The sequence below is a fragment of the Oncorhynchus masou genome, chromosome 24, assembly GCF_036934945.1.
Source record: "Oncorhynchus masou masou isolate Uvic2021 chromosome 24, UVic_Omas_1.1, whole genome shotgun sequence".
NCBI lineage: Eukaryota > Metazoa > Chordata > Actinopteri > Salmoniformes > Salmonidae > Oncorhynchus > Oncorhynchus masou.
Genome location: NC_088235.1, coordinates 2068249 through 2086032, shown reverse-complemented (window position 1 = coordinate 2086032; position 17784 = coordinate 2068249). Strand labels below are relative to the sequence as shown.

Sequence of the window (17784 nt, the reverse complement as noted above, 5' to 3'; positions counted from 1 at the left end):
TTCATTCCGGGTAACTCTCTCTAGTCTCCTCCACATAGTTCATTCCAGGTAACTCTCTCTTGTCTCCTCCACATAGTTCATTCCAGGTAACTCTCTCTTGTCTCCTCCACATAGTTCATTCCAGGTAACTCTCTCTAGTCTCCTCCACATAGTTCATTCCAGGTAACTCTCTCTAGTCTCCTCCACATAGTTCATTCCAGGTAACTGTCTCTAGTCTCCTCCACATAGTTCATTCCTTCCCTCTGTTGCATTGAGAGGAAATTCTCAGAAACGTCATCTGAAAGGTTTGCATCGTTGACTGCTTTTGTTTTGTAAACAACAGTCTGCTTTCAGAAAAAAATTAATCACTTCACCCACAATGAATGCTGGGTATTGGAGCCTGGTTAATCCAATCATGACTTCATTTCAAACCGAGAGTTCTATGTCTGTGTGGCTGTGCTCAGAATATCAAATGGATGCTCCGCGAACAACATGGTTTGTGTGTAGACAGGAAAATAGCATCAACACAACAACACGTCATTAGAAACATATTGTAACGAGACACAGGCATTCCCTGCTGTGTGATTTCCCACACAGTGTTCCTGAATTCACACTTTAATGGAGGAACACTTACAGTCTGGTTGACTATGAGCTTATCAATGGAGGAACACTTACAGTCAGGTCCTCTATGAGCTTATCAATGGAGGAACACTTACAGTCAGGTCCTCTATGAGCTTATCAATGGAGGAACACTTACAGTCTGGTGCTCTATGAGCTTATCAATGGAGTAACACTTACAGTCTGGTACTCTATGAGCTTTTTAATAGAGGAACACTTACAGTCTGGTTGACTATGAGCTTATCAATGGAGGAACACTTACAGTCTGGTCCTCTATGAGCTTATCAATGGAGGAACACTTACAGTCTGGTCCTCTATGAGCTTATCAATGGAGGAACACATACAAACTGGTTGACTATGAGCTTATCAATGGAGGAACACTTACAGTCTGGTTGACTATGAGCTTATCAATGGAGGGACACTTACAGTCAGGTCCTCTATGAGCTTTTTAATAGAGGAACACTTACAGTCTGGTTGACTATGAGCTTATCAATGGAGGAACACTTACAGTCTGGTTGACTATGAGCTTATCAATGGAGGGACACTTACAGTCAGGTCCTCTATGAATGTATCAATGGAGGAACACATACAGTCAGGTCCTCTATGAGCTTATCAATGGAGGAACACATACAGTCAGGTCCTCTATGAACTTATCAATGGAGGAACACTTACAGCCTGGTCCTCTATGAGCTTATCAATGGAAGAACACGTACAGTCTGGTTGACTATGAGCTTATCAATGGAGGAACACTTACAGCCAGGTCCTCTATGAGCTTTTTAATAGAGGAACACTTACAGTCTGGTTGACTATGAGCTTATCAATGGAGGAACACTTACATTCTGGTTGACTATGAGCTTATCAATGGAGGAACACTTACAGTCTGGTTGACAATGAGCTTATCAATGGAGTAACACTTACAGCCAGGTCCTCTATGAGCTTATCAATGGAGGAACACTTACAGCCAGGTCCTCTATGAGCTTATCAATGGAGGAACACATACAGCCAGGTCCTCTATGAGCTCATCAATGGAGGAACACTTACAGTCTGGTCCTCTATGAGCTTATCAATGGAGGAACACTTACAGTCTGGTCCTCTATGAGCTTATCAATGGAGGAACACTTACAGTCTGGTCCTCTATGAGCTTATCAATGGAGGAACACTTACAGTCTGGTTGACTATGAGCTTATCAATGGAGTAACACATACAGTCTGGTTGACTATGAGCTTATCAATGGAGGAACACTTACAGTCTGGTTGACTATGAGCTTATCAATAGAGGAACCCTTACAGTCTGGTCCTCTATGAGCTTATCAATGGAGGAACACTTACATACTGGTCCTCTTTGAGCTTATCAATGGAGGAACACTTACAGTCTGGTTGACTATGAGCTTATCAATGGAGGAACACATACAGTCTGGTTGACTATGAGCTTATCAATGGGAGGAACACTTACAGTCTGGTTGACTATGAGCTTATCAATGGAGGAACACTTACAGTCTGGTCCTCTATGAGCTTATCAATTGACTAACACTTACAGTCTGGTACTCTATCTTATCAACGGAGGAACACTTACAGGCTGGTCCTCTATGAGCTTATCAATGGAGGAACACTTACAGTCTGGTTGACTATGAGCTTATCAATGGAGGAACACATACAGTCTGGTTGACTATGAGCTTATCAATGGGAGGAACACTTACAGTCTGGTTGACTATGAGCTTATCAATGGAGGAACACTTACAGTCTGGTTGACTATGAGCTTATCAATAGAGGAACACTTACAGTCTGGTCCTCTATGAGCTTATCAATGGAGGAACACTTACAGCCAGGTCCTCTATGGGCTTATCAATGGAGGAACACATACAGTCTGGTCCTCTATGAGCTTATCAATGGAGGAACACTTACAGTCTGGTCCTCTATGAGCTTATCAATGGAGGAACACTTACAGTCAGGTCCTCTATGAGCTTATCAATGGAGGAACACTTACAGTCTGGTCTTCTATGAGCTTATCAATGGAGGAACACTTACAGTCTGGTCCTCTATGAGCTTATCAATTGACTAACACTTACAGTCTGGTACTCTATCTTATCAACGGAGGAACACTTACAGGCTGGTCCTCTATGAGCTTATCAATGGAGGAACACTTACAGTCTGGTTGACTATGAGCTTATCAATGGAGGAACACTTACAGCCAGGTCCTCTATGAGCTTATCAATGGAGGGACACTTACAGTCTGGTTGACTATGAGCTTATCAATGGAGGAACACTTACAGTCTGGTCCTCTTTGAGCTTATCAATGGAGGAACACTTACAGGCTGGTTGACTATGAGCTTATCAATAGAGGAACACTTACAGACTGGTCCTCTATGAGCTTATCAATGGAGGAACACTTACAGTCTGGTCCTCTATGAGCTTATCAATGGAGTAACACTTACAGTCTGGTTGACTATGAGCTTATCAATGGAGGAACACTTACAGTCTGGTCCTCTATGAGCTTATCAATGGAGGAACACCTACAGTCTGGTCCTCTATGAGCTTATCAATGGAGGAACACTTACAGGCTGGTTGACTATGAGCTTATCAATAGAGGAACACTTACAGACTGGTCCTCTATGAGCTTATCAATGGAGGAACACTTACAGTCTGGTCCTCTATGAGCTTATCAATGGAGGAACACTTACAGTCTAGTTGACTATGAGCTTTTCAATAGAGGAACACTTACAGTCAGGTCCTCTATGAGCTTATCAATGGAGGAACACTTACAGTCTAGTTGACTATGAGTTTATCAATAGAGGAACACTTACAGTCTGGTCCTCTATGAGCTTATCAATGGAGTAACACTTACAGTCTGGTCCTCTATGAGCTTATCAATGGAGGAACACTTACAGTCTAGTTGACTATGAGCTTATCAATGGAGGAACACTTACAGTCTAGTTGACTATGAGTTTATCAATAGAGGAACAATTACAGTCTGGTCCTCTATGAGCTTATCAATGGAGGAACACTTACAGTCTAGTTGACTATGAGCTTATCAATAGAGGAACACTTACAGTCTAGTTAACTATGAGCTTATCAATGGAGGAACACTTACAGCCAGGTCCTCTATGAGCTTATCCTCAAAGTAGTGCTCCTCAGTCTCAATCCATGACTTCTCATATCCCTGTAGAAACAGGTTGACCGCCCGGTGCCTGGTGGGAGACAGAGAGAAGTCATCAGAGGTGAATGGATGAATGAGAGAGAGAGAGAGAAGTCTGTCCTGGACAGGAAGTAGTAGTTGGACAGTGATCCTTTATAAAACTGCCCAGAACAGGGTTTTCTGAAGATGTACTGCTGACGCTGTTGATTCACCAGGAGATGACAGGAGTATGTTCATTTACATGTGGGGGTGGAGCAGGGTGAAAGAGAGGGCTAGTTAGGTAAGGCACGTGGAGACATGGTTACCTGGGTTAGTTAGGTTAGGCACGTGGAGACATGTTTACCTGGGTTGGTTAGGTTAGGCACGTGGAGACATGTTTACCTGGGCTAGTTAGGGTTAGTTAGGTAAGGTAAGTGGAGACATGTTTACCTGGGTTAGTTAGGTAAGGTAAGTGGAGACATGTTTACCTGGGTTAGTTAGGGTTAGTTAGGTAAGGCACGTGGAGACATGCTTACCTGGGTTAGTTAGGTTAGGCACGTGGAGACATGTTTACCTGGGTAAGTTAGGGTTAGTTAGGTAAGGCATGTGGAGACATGTTTACCTGGGTTAGTTAGGGTTAGTTAGGTTAGGCACGTGGAGACATGTTTACCTGGGTTAGTTAGGGTTAGTTAGGTGGAGACATGTTTACCTGGTTTAGTTAGGGTTAGTTAGGTTAGGCACGTGGAGACATGTTTACCTGGGTTAGTTAGTGTTAGTTAGGTAAGGCAAGAGGAGACTTGTTTACCTGGGTAAGCTAGGGTTAGTTAGGTAAGGCACGTGGAGACATGTTTACCTGGGTTAGTTATACAGGGGAGCCATGTGTACCTGGGTAGGTTATACATGGGAGCCATGTTTACCTGGGTAGGTTATACATGGGAGCCACGTCTACCTCGGTAGGTTATACAGGGGAGCCATGTTTACCTGGGTAGGTTATACAGGGGAGCCATGTTTACCTGGGTAGGTTATACAGGGGAGCCACGTCTACCTGGGTAGGTTATACAGGGGAGCCATGTGTACCTGGGTAGGTTATACAGGGGAGCCATGTGTACCTGGGTAGGTTATACAGGGGAGCCATGTTTACCTGGGTAGGTTATACAGGGGAGCCACGTGTACCTGGGTAGGTTATACAGGGGAGCCACGTCTACCTGGGTAGGTTATACAGGGGAGCCATGTGTACCTGTGTAGGTTATACAGGGGAGCCATGTTTACCTGGGTAGGTTATACAGGGGAGCCATGTTTACCTGGGTAGGTTATACAGGGGAGCCATGTTTACCTGGGTAGGTTATACAGGGGAGCCATGTGTACCTGGGTAGGTTATACAGGGGAGCCATGTTTACCTGGGTAGGTTATACAGGGGAGCCATGTTTACCTGGGTAGGTTATAGAGGGGAGCCATGTTTACCTGGGTAGGTTATACAGGGGAGCCATGTGTACCTGGGTAGGTTATACAGGGGAGCCACGTCTACCTGGGTAGGTTATACAGGGGAGCCACGTCTACCTGGGTAGGTTATACAGGGGAGCCATGTGTACCTGGGTAGGTTATACAGGGGAGCCATTCTGAAACAGGCCACTACAGCCCTCTTCCTCTGTTTAGAGAGCAGCTTGTGCCACACAGCCTTCTTGCTCCTCTGCGGATGTTCCACCTACAGAAAGGGGAAACGGAGAGGCATAAACGTTACCGATTCACACAACTCCACGTTACTGATTCACACAACTCGACGTTACCGATTCACACAACTCAACGTTACCGATTCACACAACTCAACGTTACAGATTCACACGACTCAACGTTACCGATTCACACAACTCAACGTTACCGATTCACACAACTCAAACACATTTCTAACAGGACTTCAGCAATATGCTATAACATGCCAGGGGTAAAAACTTATTTAACTTTAAATCGCGCATTGGAAATAAAATGGGCCACATTTTCTTTATGAGGATATTTAAACTTCCCTTTGCTGAGCTGGAAATGACCCTCAGCCCGGCAGGAAACAGCATCATAAAATACCAATGTTGTCCCCAGAAGAACTTTCCTTTGGATTTGTTCTAACATAATAGACGACTTCAGACCCAGGTCATGTTCAATAGGCACCAAACTGAGAAAAACATTTTCCATGACAAAACGTTTTAAAATGTGACTATAAACCAAAGAAAACAGGCAGAAAGAGAGACCGACAGCCTGTTACTTAAACGTTTTAAAACATTTTCCATTGCATGCCCTAAATGAACCCTGATGTTTCCCAGAACCCACCTGGTCGAGATAGAAGAGGACGTGAGCGATGTCCAGGACTCTCTCTACAGTCTTCTCCGGGTCTGACGTGTCCTCGCTCCTGTTAGGAAGGTCCTTATACAGAGCCATCTGCCAGCGGATAGCAGGGTCCTCCAGCTACACACAGAGAGAATACATTATTGGGGTTGAGGAGAAACAGCAGGTTTAAGCATGTCTGAGGTCTAAGCAAGGCTACGTGATTTCACTGTGAGGGTTAAGGTTCGTTAACCTGGTCTCCGTGTTTGGGTTTTCTATCCAACTCCTATAGTCATCGACATACCCAAAAATATGAGTTGGCTTTTTCAGCATGACTCAAATCAAATCAAGATGTATTTATACAACACATCTCAGACATGGAAGGCAACACAATGTGCTTCACAGGAAGAAAAAACAAAAAAACAACGAAAATAAAACGGAGAACAATAAAACTAAAGAATAACAATAAAAACTGAACGAATGACAAGCACCCTGAGGAAAAGGTAAAGTTAAAAAGGTATGTTTTAAGATCTGTTTTAAATATGTCCACATATGTCCCCCCCCCCCCCAGGGCCTCTGGCAGGCTGGGGGCTTAGTAACTAGAGGCTCCATGTCTTTTCATCTTAGGCTTTGGGATATTAAAAGGCCAGAACCAGAGGACCTGAGGGACCAACTGGGTACAGAACTTAAAAGCATGTCTGACATGTATTGGGGTGAACCATCGTGGATTGATTTAAAAACCAATAGAAGAATCTTAAAATGTATTCTAAAACCCACAGGCAGCTAGTGCAGAGACCATTAAACAGGTGTAATGTGTTCTAAAACCCACAGCCAGCCAGTGCAGAGACCATTAAACAGGTGTAATGTGTTCTAAAACCCACAGGCAGCCAGTGCAGAGACCATTAAACAGGTGTAATGTATTCTAAAACCCACAGGCAGCCAGTGCAGAGACCATTAAACAGGTGTAATGTATTCTAAAACCCACAGGCAGCCAGTGCAGAGACCATTAAACAGGTGTAATGTATTCTAAAACCCACAGGCAGCCAGTGCAGAGACCTTAAAACAGGTGTAATGTGTTCTAAAACCCACAGGCAGCCAGTGCAGAGACCTTAAAACAGGTGTAATGTGTTCTAAAACCCACAGGCAGCCAGTGCAGAGACCATTAAACAGGTGTAATGTGTTCTAAAACCCACAGGCAGCCAGTGCAGAGACCATTAAACAGGTGTAATGTGTTCTAAAACCCACAGGCAGCCAGTGCAGAGACCATTAAACAGGTGTAATGTATTCTAAAACCCACAGGCAGCCAGTGCAGAGACCTTAAAACAGGTGTAATGTGTTCTAAAACCCACAGGCAGCCAGTGCAGAGACCTTAAAACAGGTGTAATGTGTTCTAAAACCCACAGGCAGCCAGTGCAGAGACCATTAAACAGGTGTAATGTGTTCTAAAACCCACAGGCAGCCAGTGCAGAGACCATTAAACAGGTGTAATGTGTTCTAAAACCCACAGGCAGCCAGTGCAGAGACCATTAAACAGGTGTAATGTGTTCTAAAACCCACAGGCAGCCAGTGCAGAGACCTTAAAACAGGTGTAATGTGTTCTAAAACCCACAGGCAGCCAGTGCAGAGACCTTAAAACAGGTGTAATGTGTTCTAAAACCCACAGGCAGCCAGTGCAGAGACCATTAAACAGGTGTAATGTGTTCTAAAACCCACAGGCAGCCAGTGCAGAGACCTTAAAACAGGTGTAATGTGTTCTAAAACCCACAGGCAGCCAGTGCAGAGACCATTAAACAGGTGTAATGTGTTCTAAAACCCACAGGCAGCCAGTGCAGAGACCTTAAAACAGGTGTAATGTGTTCTAAAACCCACAGGCAGCCAGTGCAGAGACCTTAAAACAGGTGTAATGTGTTCTAAAACCCACAGGCAGCCAGTGCAGAGACCTTAAAACAGGTGTAATGTATTCTAAAACCCACAGGCAGCCAGTGCAGAGACCATTAAACAGGTGTAATGTGTTCTAAAACCCACAGGCAGCCAGTGCAGAGACCTTAAAACAGGTGTAATGTGTTCTAAAACCCACAGGCAGCCAGTGCAGAGACCATTAAACAGGTGTAATGTGTTCTAAAACCCACAGGCAGCCAGTGCAGAGACCATTAAACAGGTGTAATGTGTTCTAAAACCCACAGCCAGCCAGTGCAGAGACCTTAAAACAGGTGTAATGTGTTCTAAAACCCACAGCCAGCCAGTGCAGAGACCATTAAACAGGTGTAATGTGTTCTAAAACCCACAGGCAGCCAGTGCAGAGACCATTAAACAGGTGTAATGTGTTCTCTCCATCTGGTCTTGGTCAGTAGCCACGCTGCAGCATTCTGTATGTTTTGCTGTTGACAAATGGCTTTCTTGGGTAGAGCAGACAGGAGAGCGTGACAATAGTCACGCCTGCTTGTAATAAAAGCATGGATGCGTCTCTCTGTATCAGCCTGAGAGAGAAACAGTCACACCTTGGCAATGGTCCTCAGGTGGGAAAAAGCTATGTTGGTCACATTCGTAATGCGATTTGAAATTGAGTTCAGATTCTAAAACAACAACTAGGTTTTTTTTTTACCTTTATTGCCCGTAAATTAAAACGCGAGGCTATATTCTCTCTCTCTGTGCTTTGGCTTCAACAATAAGTACCTCGAGCTGAAGGAAGTTGTGAGCCATCCAAGTATTTAAATCACTAATACAGTTGAATAATTTATCCATGGACATAAAATTCTCTTGTGTATCGTCCTCGTAGCAGTGAAAATCAATGCTTTCTGATAACGGTACCAAGGGGTAACATATATAAACTGAACAGCACCGGACCCAGACCTGAACCTTGTGGAATGCCACGTGATATGTACACCAAGAGTGACAAAAAAACTCTTGACCGGTTAAATCGGTCCTAAACCAATTTTGAACTGGACCGGAGAGGTCAAACCAACCTCTCCTGAACCAGAGAGGTCAAACCAATCTCTCCTGAACCAGAGAGGTCAAACCAATCTCTCCTGAACCGTAGAGGTCAAACCAATCTCTCCTGAACCAGAGAGGTCAAACCAACCTCTCCAGTCTGCCCAGAAGGAAACCAAGGTCAACAGTGTCGAATGCAGAAATTAAGAGTACAAGGACAGAGAGCTGTTTGGCATCTGTGTTGGCTCTAAGATCATTTACCTCTTGAACTAAGGCTGTCTCTGTCCTGTAGTGGGCACCGAAACCAAATTGGAATTATTCAAAAATACAGTTGGCACTTAAGAAATAATTTAGCTGTTTGAAAACCAATTTTCCCCAGAATGTTGCGTAAGAATGGAAGGTTGGAGATCGGCTGAAAATTGCTAAGACCCGAAAAAAAATCTAGATGATTTTTCTTAAGAAGGGCATTTCACCATGACAGGTTTTTAGTGCCGTGGGGAAAGTGCCTATGAAAGGGGAGTGATTAACAATAGCTTGCACTTCTTCAGATATGTCATTTGTTTTGAAGAAGGTGTAGGGGATCGAGAAGGCAGGCAAAAGACTTAAGTTGTGATATCACTTTCCTGAGCATGTCTGTGTCAACCAGAGACAATCTATCCATATTGCCTTTGAGTGGTAGGCTTCGGCTCATAACATACTTCTCACGAGTTCTTGCTGACTGATACCCAGCCAACATAACTTTAGTTAACTTATCTCTGAAATATGGCGGCAGAAAAGTTCACAGAGGTTTTCCTGCGGAAGGATTTATCAGTCCATCAATGGTCGAGAAGAGCACTTTTGAATTATTCTGATTATTAGTGATCAACTTAGAAGACTGACCTCGTCTGGCATGTTCTAACGGCCTTGTTATATATCGTGGCGGCAGGGTAGCCTAGTGGGTAGAGCGTTGGACTAGTAACCAGCAGGTAGCCTAGTGGGTAGAGCGTTGGACTAGTAACCAGCAGGTAGCCTGGTGGTTAGAGCGTTGGACTAGTAACCAACAGGTAGCCTAGTGGGTAGAGCGTTGGACGAGTAACCAGCAGGTAACCTGGTGGTTAGAGCGTTGGACTAGTAACCAGCAGGTAGCCTAGTGGGTAGAGCGTTGGACTAGTAACCAGCAGGTAGCCTAGTGGTTAGAGTGTTGGACTAGTAACCAGCAGGTAGCCTGGTGGTTAGAGTGTTGGGCCAGTAACCAGCAGGTAGCCTGGTGGTTAGAGTGTTGGACTAGTAACCAGCAGGTAGCCTGGTGGTTAGAGCGTTGGACTAGTAACCAGCATGTAGCCTGGTGGTTAGAGTGTTGGACTAGTAACCGAAAGGTTGCAAGATCAAATCCATGAGCTGACAAGGTACAAATCTGTCGTTCTGCCCCTGAACAAGGCAGTTAACCCACTGTTCCCCTGAACAGGGCAGTTAACCCACTGTTCCCTTGAACAGGGCAGTTAACCCACTGTTCCCCTGAACAGGGCAGTTAACCCACTGTTTCCCTGAACACGACAGTTAACCCACTGTTCCCCTGAACAAGACAGTTAACCCACTGTTCCCCTGAACAAGGCAGTTAACCCCCTGTTCCCCTGAACAGGGCAGTTACCCCACTGTTCCCCTGAACAAGACAGTTAACCCACTGTTCCCCTGAACAAGACAGTTAACCCACTGTTCCCCTGAACAAGACAGTTAACCCACTGTTCCCCTGAACAAGACAGTTAACCCACTGTTCCCCTGAACAAGACAGTTAACCCACTGTTCCCCTGAACAAGACAGTTAACCCACTGTTCCCCTGAACAAGACAGTTAACCCACTGTTCCCCTGAACAAGACAGTTAACCCACTGTTCCACTGAACAAGACAGTTAACCCACTGTTCCTAGGCCGTCATTGAAAATAAGAATTGATTGATTAGATTAACAGATCTGGGAAACAGGCTAAGAGTTACGGGCTAAGAGTTAGGGGTTAAGGGTTAAGAGTTAAAGGTTGTGAGGATCATAGGCTACCCACCAATGCAGTATTACACCCATACATGCACTGCCCTAAGGCCCCCAGGTGGCCCTCTCGAATCCTGGACGTGCCCAGGATATCAGTGGCTCTACCCGGGGCATTGCCCTGCCCCTGCCCGTGCCCGTGCCCATGGTGCATCACATAATCCACAGACGAGGCCTTCTTGATGCCTGCCCGGGTGGTCCTGGGAGGCCGGTGGGTATAGCTACTCTCCATAGTGGCAGAGCGCTTGCGGGCGCCAGCCAGACGTTTGTGCCCGCCGGGCATCTCTAAGGCCGGAGGTTTGGAGGCCTGCTGACTCTTCATCCACTTCATCACTATGATCAACTTCTTCACCATCTTTTTGAAGTGGAACACTCGGTACTGAGGATGGTGATGGAGGAGGAAGGGTGGCGGTGGACAGGACATGCAGGCATGCAGAGAGAACGGTGAGATGGAGACAGAGAGACAGAGAGAGATGGTGAGCTGGAGGAATGGAGGGAGACGGGTCATGCAGGTTTATGAAAGACAAATGAAACCTTTCTCTGTCTTTTTAGGTCTAATAATTGACTTCATCCAAATTGACTTCTTATTGGGTGAAGTATCGAGTCAGCTTATACAACGTATGCTACAAGGCTGTAGCATGGTGTAGATTAGTATGTACCACGTTGTATAGTACTACAATACTGTAGCATGGTGTAGATGAGTATGTACCACGTTGTATAGTACTACAATACTGTAGCATGGTGTAGATTAGTATGTACCACGTTGTATAGTACTACAATACTGTAGCATGGTGTAGATTAGTATGTACCACGTTGTATAGTACTACAATACTGTAGCATGGTGTAGATTAGTATGTACCACGTTGTATAGTACTACAATACTGTAGCATGGTGTAGATTAGTATGTACCACGTTGTATAGTACTACAATACTGTAGCATGGTGTAGATTAGTATGTACCACGTTGTATAGTACTACAATACTGTAGCATGGTGTAGATGAGTATGTACCACGTTGTATAGTACTACAATACTGTAGCATGGTGTAGATTAGTATGTACCACGTTGTATAGTACTACAATACTGTAGCATGGTGTAGATGAGTATGTACCACGTTGTATAGTACTACAATACTGTAGCATGGTGTAGATTAGTATGTACCACGTTGTATAGTACTACAATACTGTAGCATGGTGTAGATTAGTATGTACCACGTTGTATAGTACTACAATACTGTAGCATGGTGTAGATGAGTATGTACCACGTTGTATAGTACTACAATACTGTAGCATGGTGTAGATTAGTATGTACCACGTTGTATAGTACTACAATACTGTAGCATGGTGTAGATGAGTATGTACCACGTTGTATAGTACTACAATACTGTAGCATGGTGTAGATTAGTATGTACCACGTTGTATAGTACTACAATACTGTAGCATGGTGTAGATGAGTATGTACCACGTTGTATAGTACTACAATACTGTAGCACGGTGTAGATTAGTATGTACCACGTTGTATAGTACTACAATACTGTAGCATGGTGTAGATTAGTATGTACCACGTTGTATAGTACTACAATACTGTAGCATGGTGTAGATGAGTATGTACCACGTTGTATAGTACTACAATACTGTAGCATGGTGTAGATTAGTATGTACCACGTTGTATAGTACTACAATACTGTAGCATGGTGTAGATGAGTATGTACCACGTTGTATAGTACTACAAGGCTGTAGCATGGTGTAGATTAGTATGTACCACATTGTATAGTACTACAATACTGTAGCATGGTGTAGATTAGTATGTACCACGTTGTATAGTACTACAATACTGTAGCATGGTGTAGATGAGTATGTGCCACGTTGTATAGTACTACAATACTGTAGCATGGTGTAGATTAGTATGTACCACGTTGTATAGTACTACAATACTGTAGCATGGTGTAGATTAGTATGTACCACGTTGTATAGTACTACAATACTGTAGCATGGTGTAGATGAGTATGTACCACGTTGTATAGTACTACAATACTGTAGCACGGTGTAGATTAGTATGTACCACGTTGTATAGTACTACAATACTGTAGCATGGTGTAGATGAGTATGTACCACGTTGTATAGTACTACAATACTGTAGCATGGTGTAGATGAGTATGGGGGAGTACATGCTGATGATGTCACAACTGAGATGAAGTAATTAAGTAGTGTAACAACCTTTCCCTGCAGGTGCAGGTTGTTTCTGATGATCTCCCGCACCTCGTCCTCTGTGTCTTTCTGTTGACAAAACATCAAAGAAACACTGATTCATAGGGTTGACTGTAGCAAACAGGGGGCCCATGGAATCTGGGCTCTTCTACTTACTCGGGAGTTAAAGAAACCATCGAGACACCTTACTGTTTCATTAGAGACTTCAGTGATTTACCTGACTGAAGCGGATCTTGGCCAGAGCGATCAGTTCCTGGTCTCCTGGAGCGCAGGTATTCAGTCCTACAGGAAGTAGTCTCTTCAACGCTGCTACGATGAGGCTGGTCTGCATGGAGTAGCGATCACCCTTCCTCTTCATCTTCTTCCTCTCCTGGTCGGACACGGCTCCCTGGAGGGGAGACACCAGGTGACAAGTCAACAAGTCAGCAGCACCACCTGGTCTCACTACTGGTGTCCCCCAGGGCTCTGTACTAGGTCCTCTTTAATGTCTCACTACTGGTGTCCCCCAGGGCTCTGTACTAGGTCCTCTTTAATGTCTCACTACTGGTGTCCCCCAGGGCTCTGCACTAGGTCCTCTTTAATGTCTCACTACTGGTGTCCCCCAGGGCTCTGTACTAGGTCCTCTTTAATGTCTCACTACTGGTGTTCCCCAGGGCTCAGTCTCACTACTGGCTCTGTACTGGGTCCTCTCTTGTTCTTTCTGAACACCAAGCCACATTTCAGGTCAAGAACAACTTATCTATTTAATTATGTTCAGTCATCACAACTTACTGTGCAGTCTTCTTCATATTTGGGTGACAAAGCTCTTTGACTTATATATATATATACAGAGTCATTGTATACCTAAATCACGCTCGTACCATCTATATAACATCACTTGCCTTGGACATCTTTGACTTGGTGTCTGTGATGAGGAAGGACATATTGTTGATCTCATTCTGAACCACAAAGTTCTGCTCCTCCCGTTTAAAATTCTGCAGTGGAAGAAATAAAATATTTCAGTGTTGGATATTGCCAAGGATTTATGCAAATGTAGCCTGCAGCCTGACAGGGGACTTGGAGAAGAACAGACACATATGAACGCTCTAGAGATACATTACAGTCTTCTAGTTCTCGCTGCCAGGCAAGCAAATGTAAAATGTATTTATTGCAGAAAGAAACGCTGAAGAATTCCTAGAATTGAATGGGATTTTAATAGGAGTATCTGAGTACTCTCAGAGTGCCTTGGTGACGACCAGTAGAAACTATCACCGAGTGATTAAGACATTAAATATTTCCTGGAAACTGTTACAGTGGTGTGATGATTGATATGTGACATTGTCTCTGTGCAGCTTACATGAGACTTGGACCAGAAAATGAAGACCTCTGCTACCATGCGGAAGAGCTCCTCAGCCTCAGGGTTCGATTCTTTCAGCCATTTGGCCCTAAGATAAAAACACATTGCAAACAAGTTACAGTATTCAGTTGGATAAAACAGTCAGACCACTAGAAACACGTAACAGTAGACTTTAAGTTGGATAAAACAGTCACAAGAGCATAAACAAGTTACAGAAGACATTCAGTTGGATAAAACAGTCACACCAACAGCAGCAACTGGCATCATGTCTTTAACAACTTTAAAAAACACATTGGTTATTGATCCACCCACGCCTCTCAGTTTACCCCACTGGTCCTTTACCTGTTGTAGTCAGCAACATGGAGGAGGAGGAAGTAGAATGTCTAGGTACCTGCTGTAGTCAGCAACATGGAGGAGGAGGAAGTAGAATGTCTAGTTACCTGTTATAGTCAGCAACATGGAGGAGGAGGAAGTAGAATGTGTAGGTACCTGTTGTAGTCAGCAACATGGAGGAGGAGGAAGTAGAATGTGTAGGTACCTGTTGTAGTCAGCAACATGGAGGAGGAGGAAGTAGAATGTGTAGGTACCTGTTGTAGTCAGCAACATGGAGGAGGAGGAAGTAGAATGTCTAGTTACCTGTTGTAGTGAGCAACATGGAGGAGGAGGATGTAATGGAGGAGGAGGAAGTAGAATGTCTAGTTACCTGTTGTAGTCAGCAACATGGTGGAGGAGGAAGTGGAATGTCTAGGTACCTGCTGTAGTCAGCAACATGGAGGAGGAGGAAGTAGAATGTCTAGTTACCTGTTATAGTCAGCAACATGGAGGAGGAGGAAGTAGAATGTGTAGGTACCTGTTGTAGTCAGCAACATGGAGGAGGAGGAAGTAGAATGTCTAGTTACCTGTTGTAGTCAGCAACATGGAGGAGGAGGAAGTAGAATGTGTAGGTACCTGTTGTAGTCAGCAACATGGAGGAGGAGGATGTAATGGAGGAGGAGGAAGTAGAATGTCTAGTTACCTGTTGTAGTCAGCAACATGGTGGAGGAGGAAGTGGAATGTGTAGGTACCTGTTGTAGTCAGCAACATGGAGGAGGAGGAAGTAGAATGTGTAGGTACCTGTTGTAGTCAGCAACATGGAGGAGGAGGATGTAATGGAGGAGGAGGAAGTAGAATGTCTAGTTACCTGTTGTAGTCAGCAACATGGTGGAGGAGGAAGTGGAATGTCTAGGTACCTGCTGTAGTCAGCAACATGGAGGAGGAGGAAGTAGAATGTGTAGGTACCTGTTGTAGTCAGCAACATGGAGGAGGAGGAAGTAGAATGTGTAGGTACCTGTTGTAGTCAGCAACATGGAGGAGGAGGAAGTAGAATGTGTAGGTACCTGTTGTAGTCAGCAACATGGAGGAGGAGGAAGTAGAATGTGTAGGTACCTGTTGTAGTCAGCAACATGGAGGAGGAGGAAGTAGAATGTGTAGGTACCTGTTGTAGTCAGCAACATGGAGGAGGAGGATGTAATGGAGGAGGAGGAAGTAGAATGTCTAGTTACCTGTTGTAGTCAGCAACATGGTGGAGGAGGAAGTGGAATGTCTAGGTACCTGCTGTAGTCAGCAACATGGAGGAGGAGGAAGTAGAATGTCTAGTTACCTGTTATAGTCAGCAACATGGAGGAGGAGGAAGTAGAATGTCTAGTTACCTGTTGTAGTCAGCAACATGGAGGAGGAGGAAGTAGAATGTGTAGGTACCTGTTGTAGTCAGCAACATGGAGGAGGAGGATGTAATGGAGGAGGAGGAAGTAGAATGTCTAGTTACCTGTTGTAGTCAGCAACATGGTGGAGGAGGAAGTGGAATGTGTAGGTACCTGTTGTAGTCAGCAACATGGAGGAGGAGGAAGTAGAATGTGTAGGTACCTGTTGTAGTCAGCAACATGGAGGAGGAGGATGTAATGGAGGAGGAGGAAGTAGAATGTCTAGTTACCTGTTGTAGTCAGCAACATGGTGGAGGAGGAAGTGGAATGTCTAGGTACCTGCTGTAGTCAGCAACATGGAGGAGGAGGAAGTAGAATGTCTAGTTACCTGTTGTAGTGAGCAACATGGAGGAGGAGGATGAAATGGAGGAGGAGGAAGTAGAATGTGTAGGTACCTGTTGTAGTCAGCAACATGGAGGAGGAGGAAGTAGAATGTGTAGGTACCTGTTGTAGTCAGCAACATGGAGGAGGAGGAAGTAGAATGTGTAGGTACCTGTTGTAGTCAGCAACATGGAGGAGGAGGATGTAATGGAGGAGGAGGAAGTAGAATGTCTAGTTACCTGTTGTAGTCAGCAACATGGTGGAGGAGGAAGTGGAATGTGTAGGTACCTGTTGTAGTCAGCAACATGGAGGAGGAGGAAGTAGAATGTGTAGGTACCTGTTGTAGTCAGCAACATGGAGGAGGAGGATGTAATGGAGGAGGAGGAAGTAGAATGTCTAGTTACCTGTTGTAGTCAGCAACATGGTGGAGGAGGAAGTGGAATGTCTAGGTACCTGCTGTAGTCAGCAACATGGAGGAGGAGGAAGTAGAATGTCTAGTTACCTGTTGTAGTGAGCAACATGGAGGAGGAGGATGTAATGGAGGAGGAGGAAGTAGAATGTGTAGGTACCTGTTGTAGTCAGCAACATGGAGGAGGAGGAAGTAGAATGTGTAGGTACCTGTTGTAGTCAGCAACATGGAGGAGGAGGAAGTAGAATGTGTAGGTACCTGTTGTAGTCAGCAACATGGAGGAGGAGGAAGTAGAATGTGTAGGTACCTGTTGTAGTCAGCAACATGGAGGAGGAGGAAGTAGAATGTGTAGGTACCTGTTGTAGTGAGCAACATGGAGGAGGAGGATGTAATGGAGGAGGAGGAAGTAGAATGTCTAGTTACCTGTTGTAGTCAGCAACATGGTGGAGGAGGAAGTGGAATGTCTAGGTACCTGCTGTAGTCAGCAACATGGAGGAGGAGGAAGTAGAATGTCTAGTTACCTGTTATAGTCAGCAACATGGAGGAGGAGGAAGTAGAATGTGTAGGTACCTGTTGTAGTCAACAACATGGAGGAGGAGGAAGTAGAATGTGTAGGTACCTGTTGTAGTCAGCAACATGGAGGAGGAGGAAGTAGAATGTGTAGGTACCTGTTGTAGTCAGCAACATGGAGGAGGTGGATGTAATGGAGGAGGAGGAAGTAGAATGTCTAGTTACCTGTTGTAGTCAGCAACATGGTGGAGGAGGAAGTGGAATGTGTAGGTACCTGTTGTAGTCAGCAACATGGAGGAGGAGGA

General features: G+C 44.6%; 1 protein-coding gene across 1 annotated transcript in view; it reads right to left on the bottom strand.

The window, feature by feature from the left end:
* Positions 1 to 17784, bottom strand: part of LOC135513359 (ryanodine receptor 2-like) — a 382179-nt gene that overhangs the window by 95150 nt on the left and 269245 nt on the right. Inside the window, 8 exon segments of the mRNA XM_064936287.1 lie at positions 3685 to 3781; positions 5298 to 5410; positions 6025 to 6161; positions 11095 to 11338; positions 13174 to 13233; positions 13382 to 13552; positions 14046 to 14138; positions 14501 to 14588. Of these exon segments, the coding sequence (XP_064792359.1) occupies positions 3685 to 3781; positions 5298 to 5410; positions 6025 to 6161; positions 11095 to 11338; positions 13174 to 13233; positions 13382 to 13552; positions 14046 to 14138; positions 14501 to 14588 (1003 nt within the window).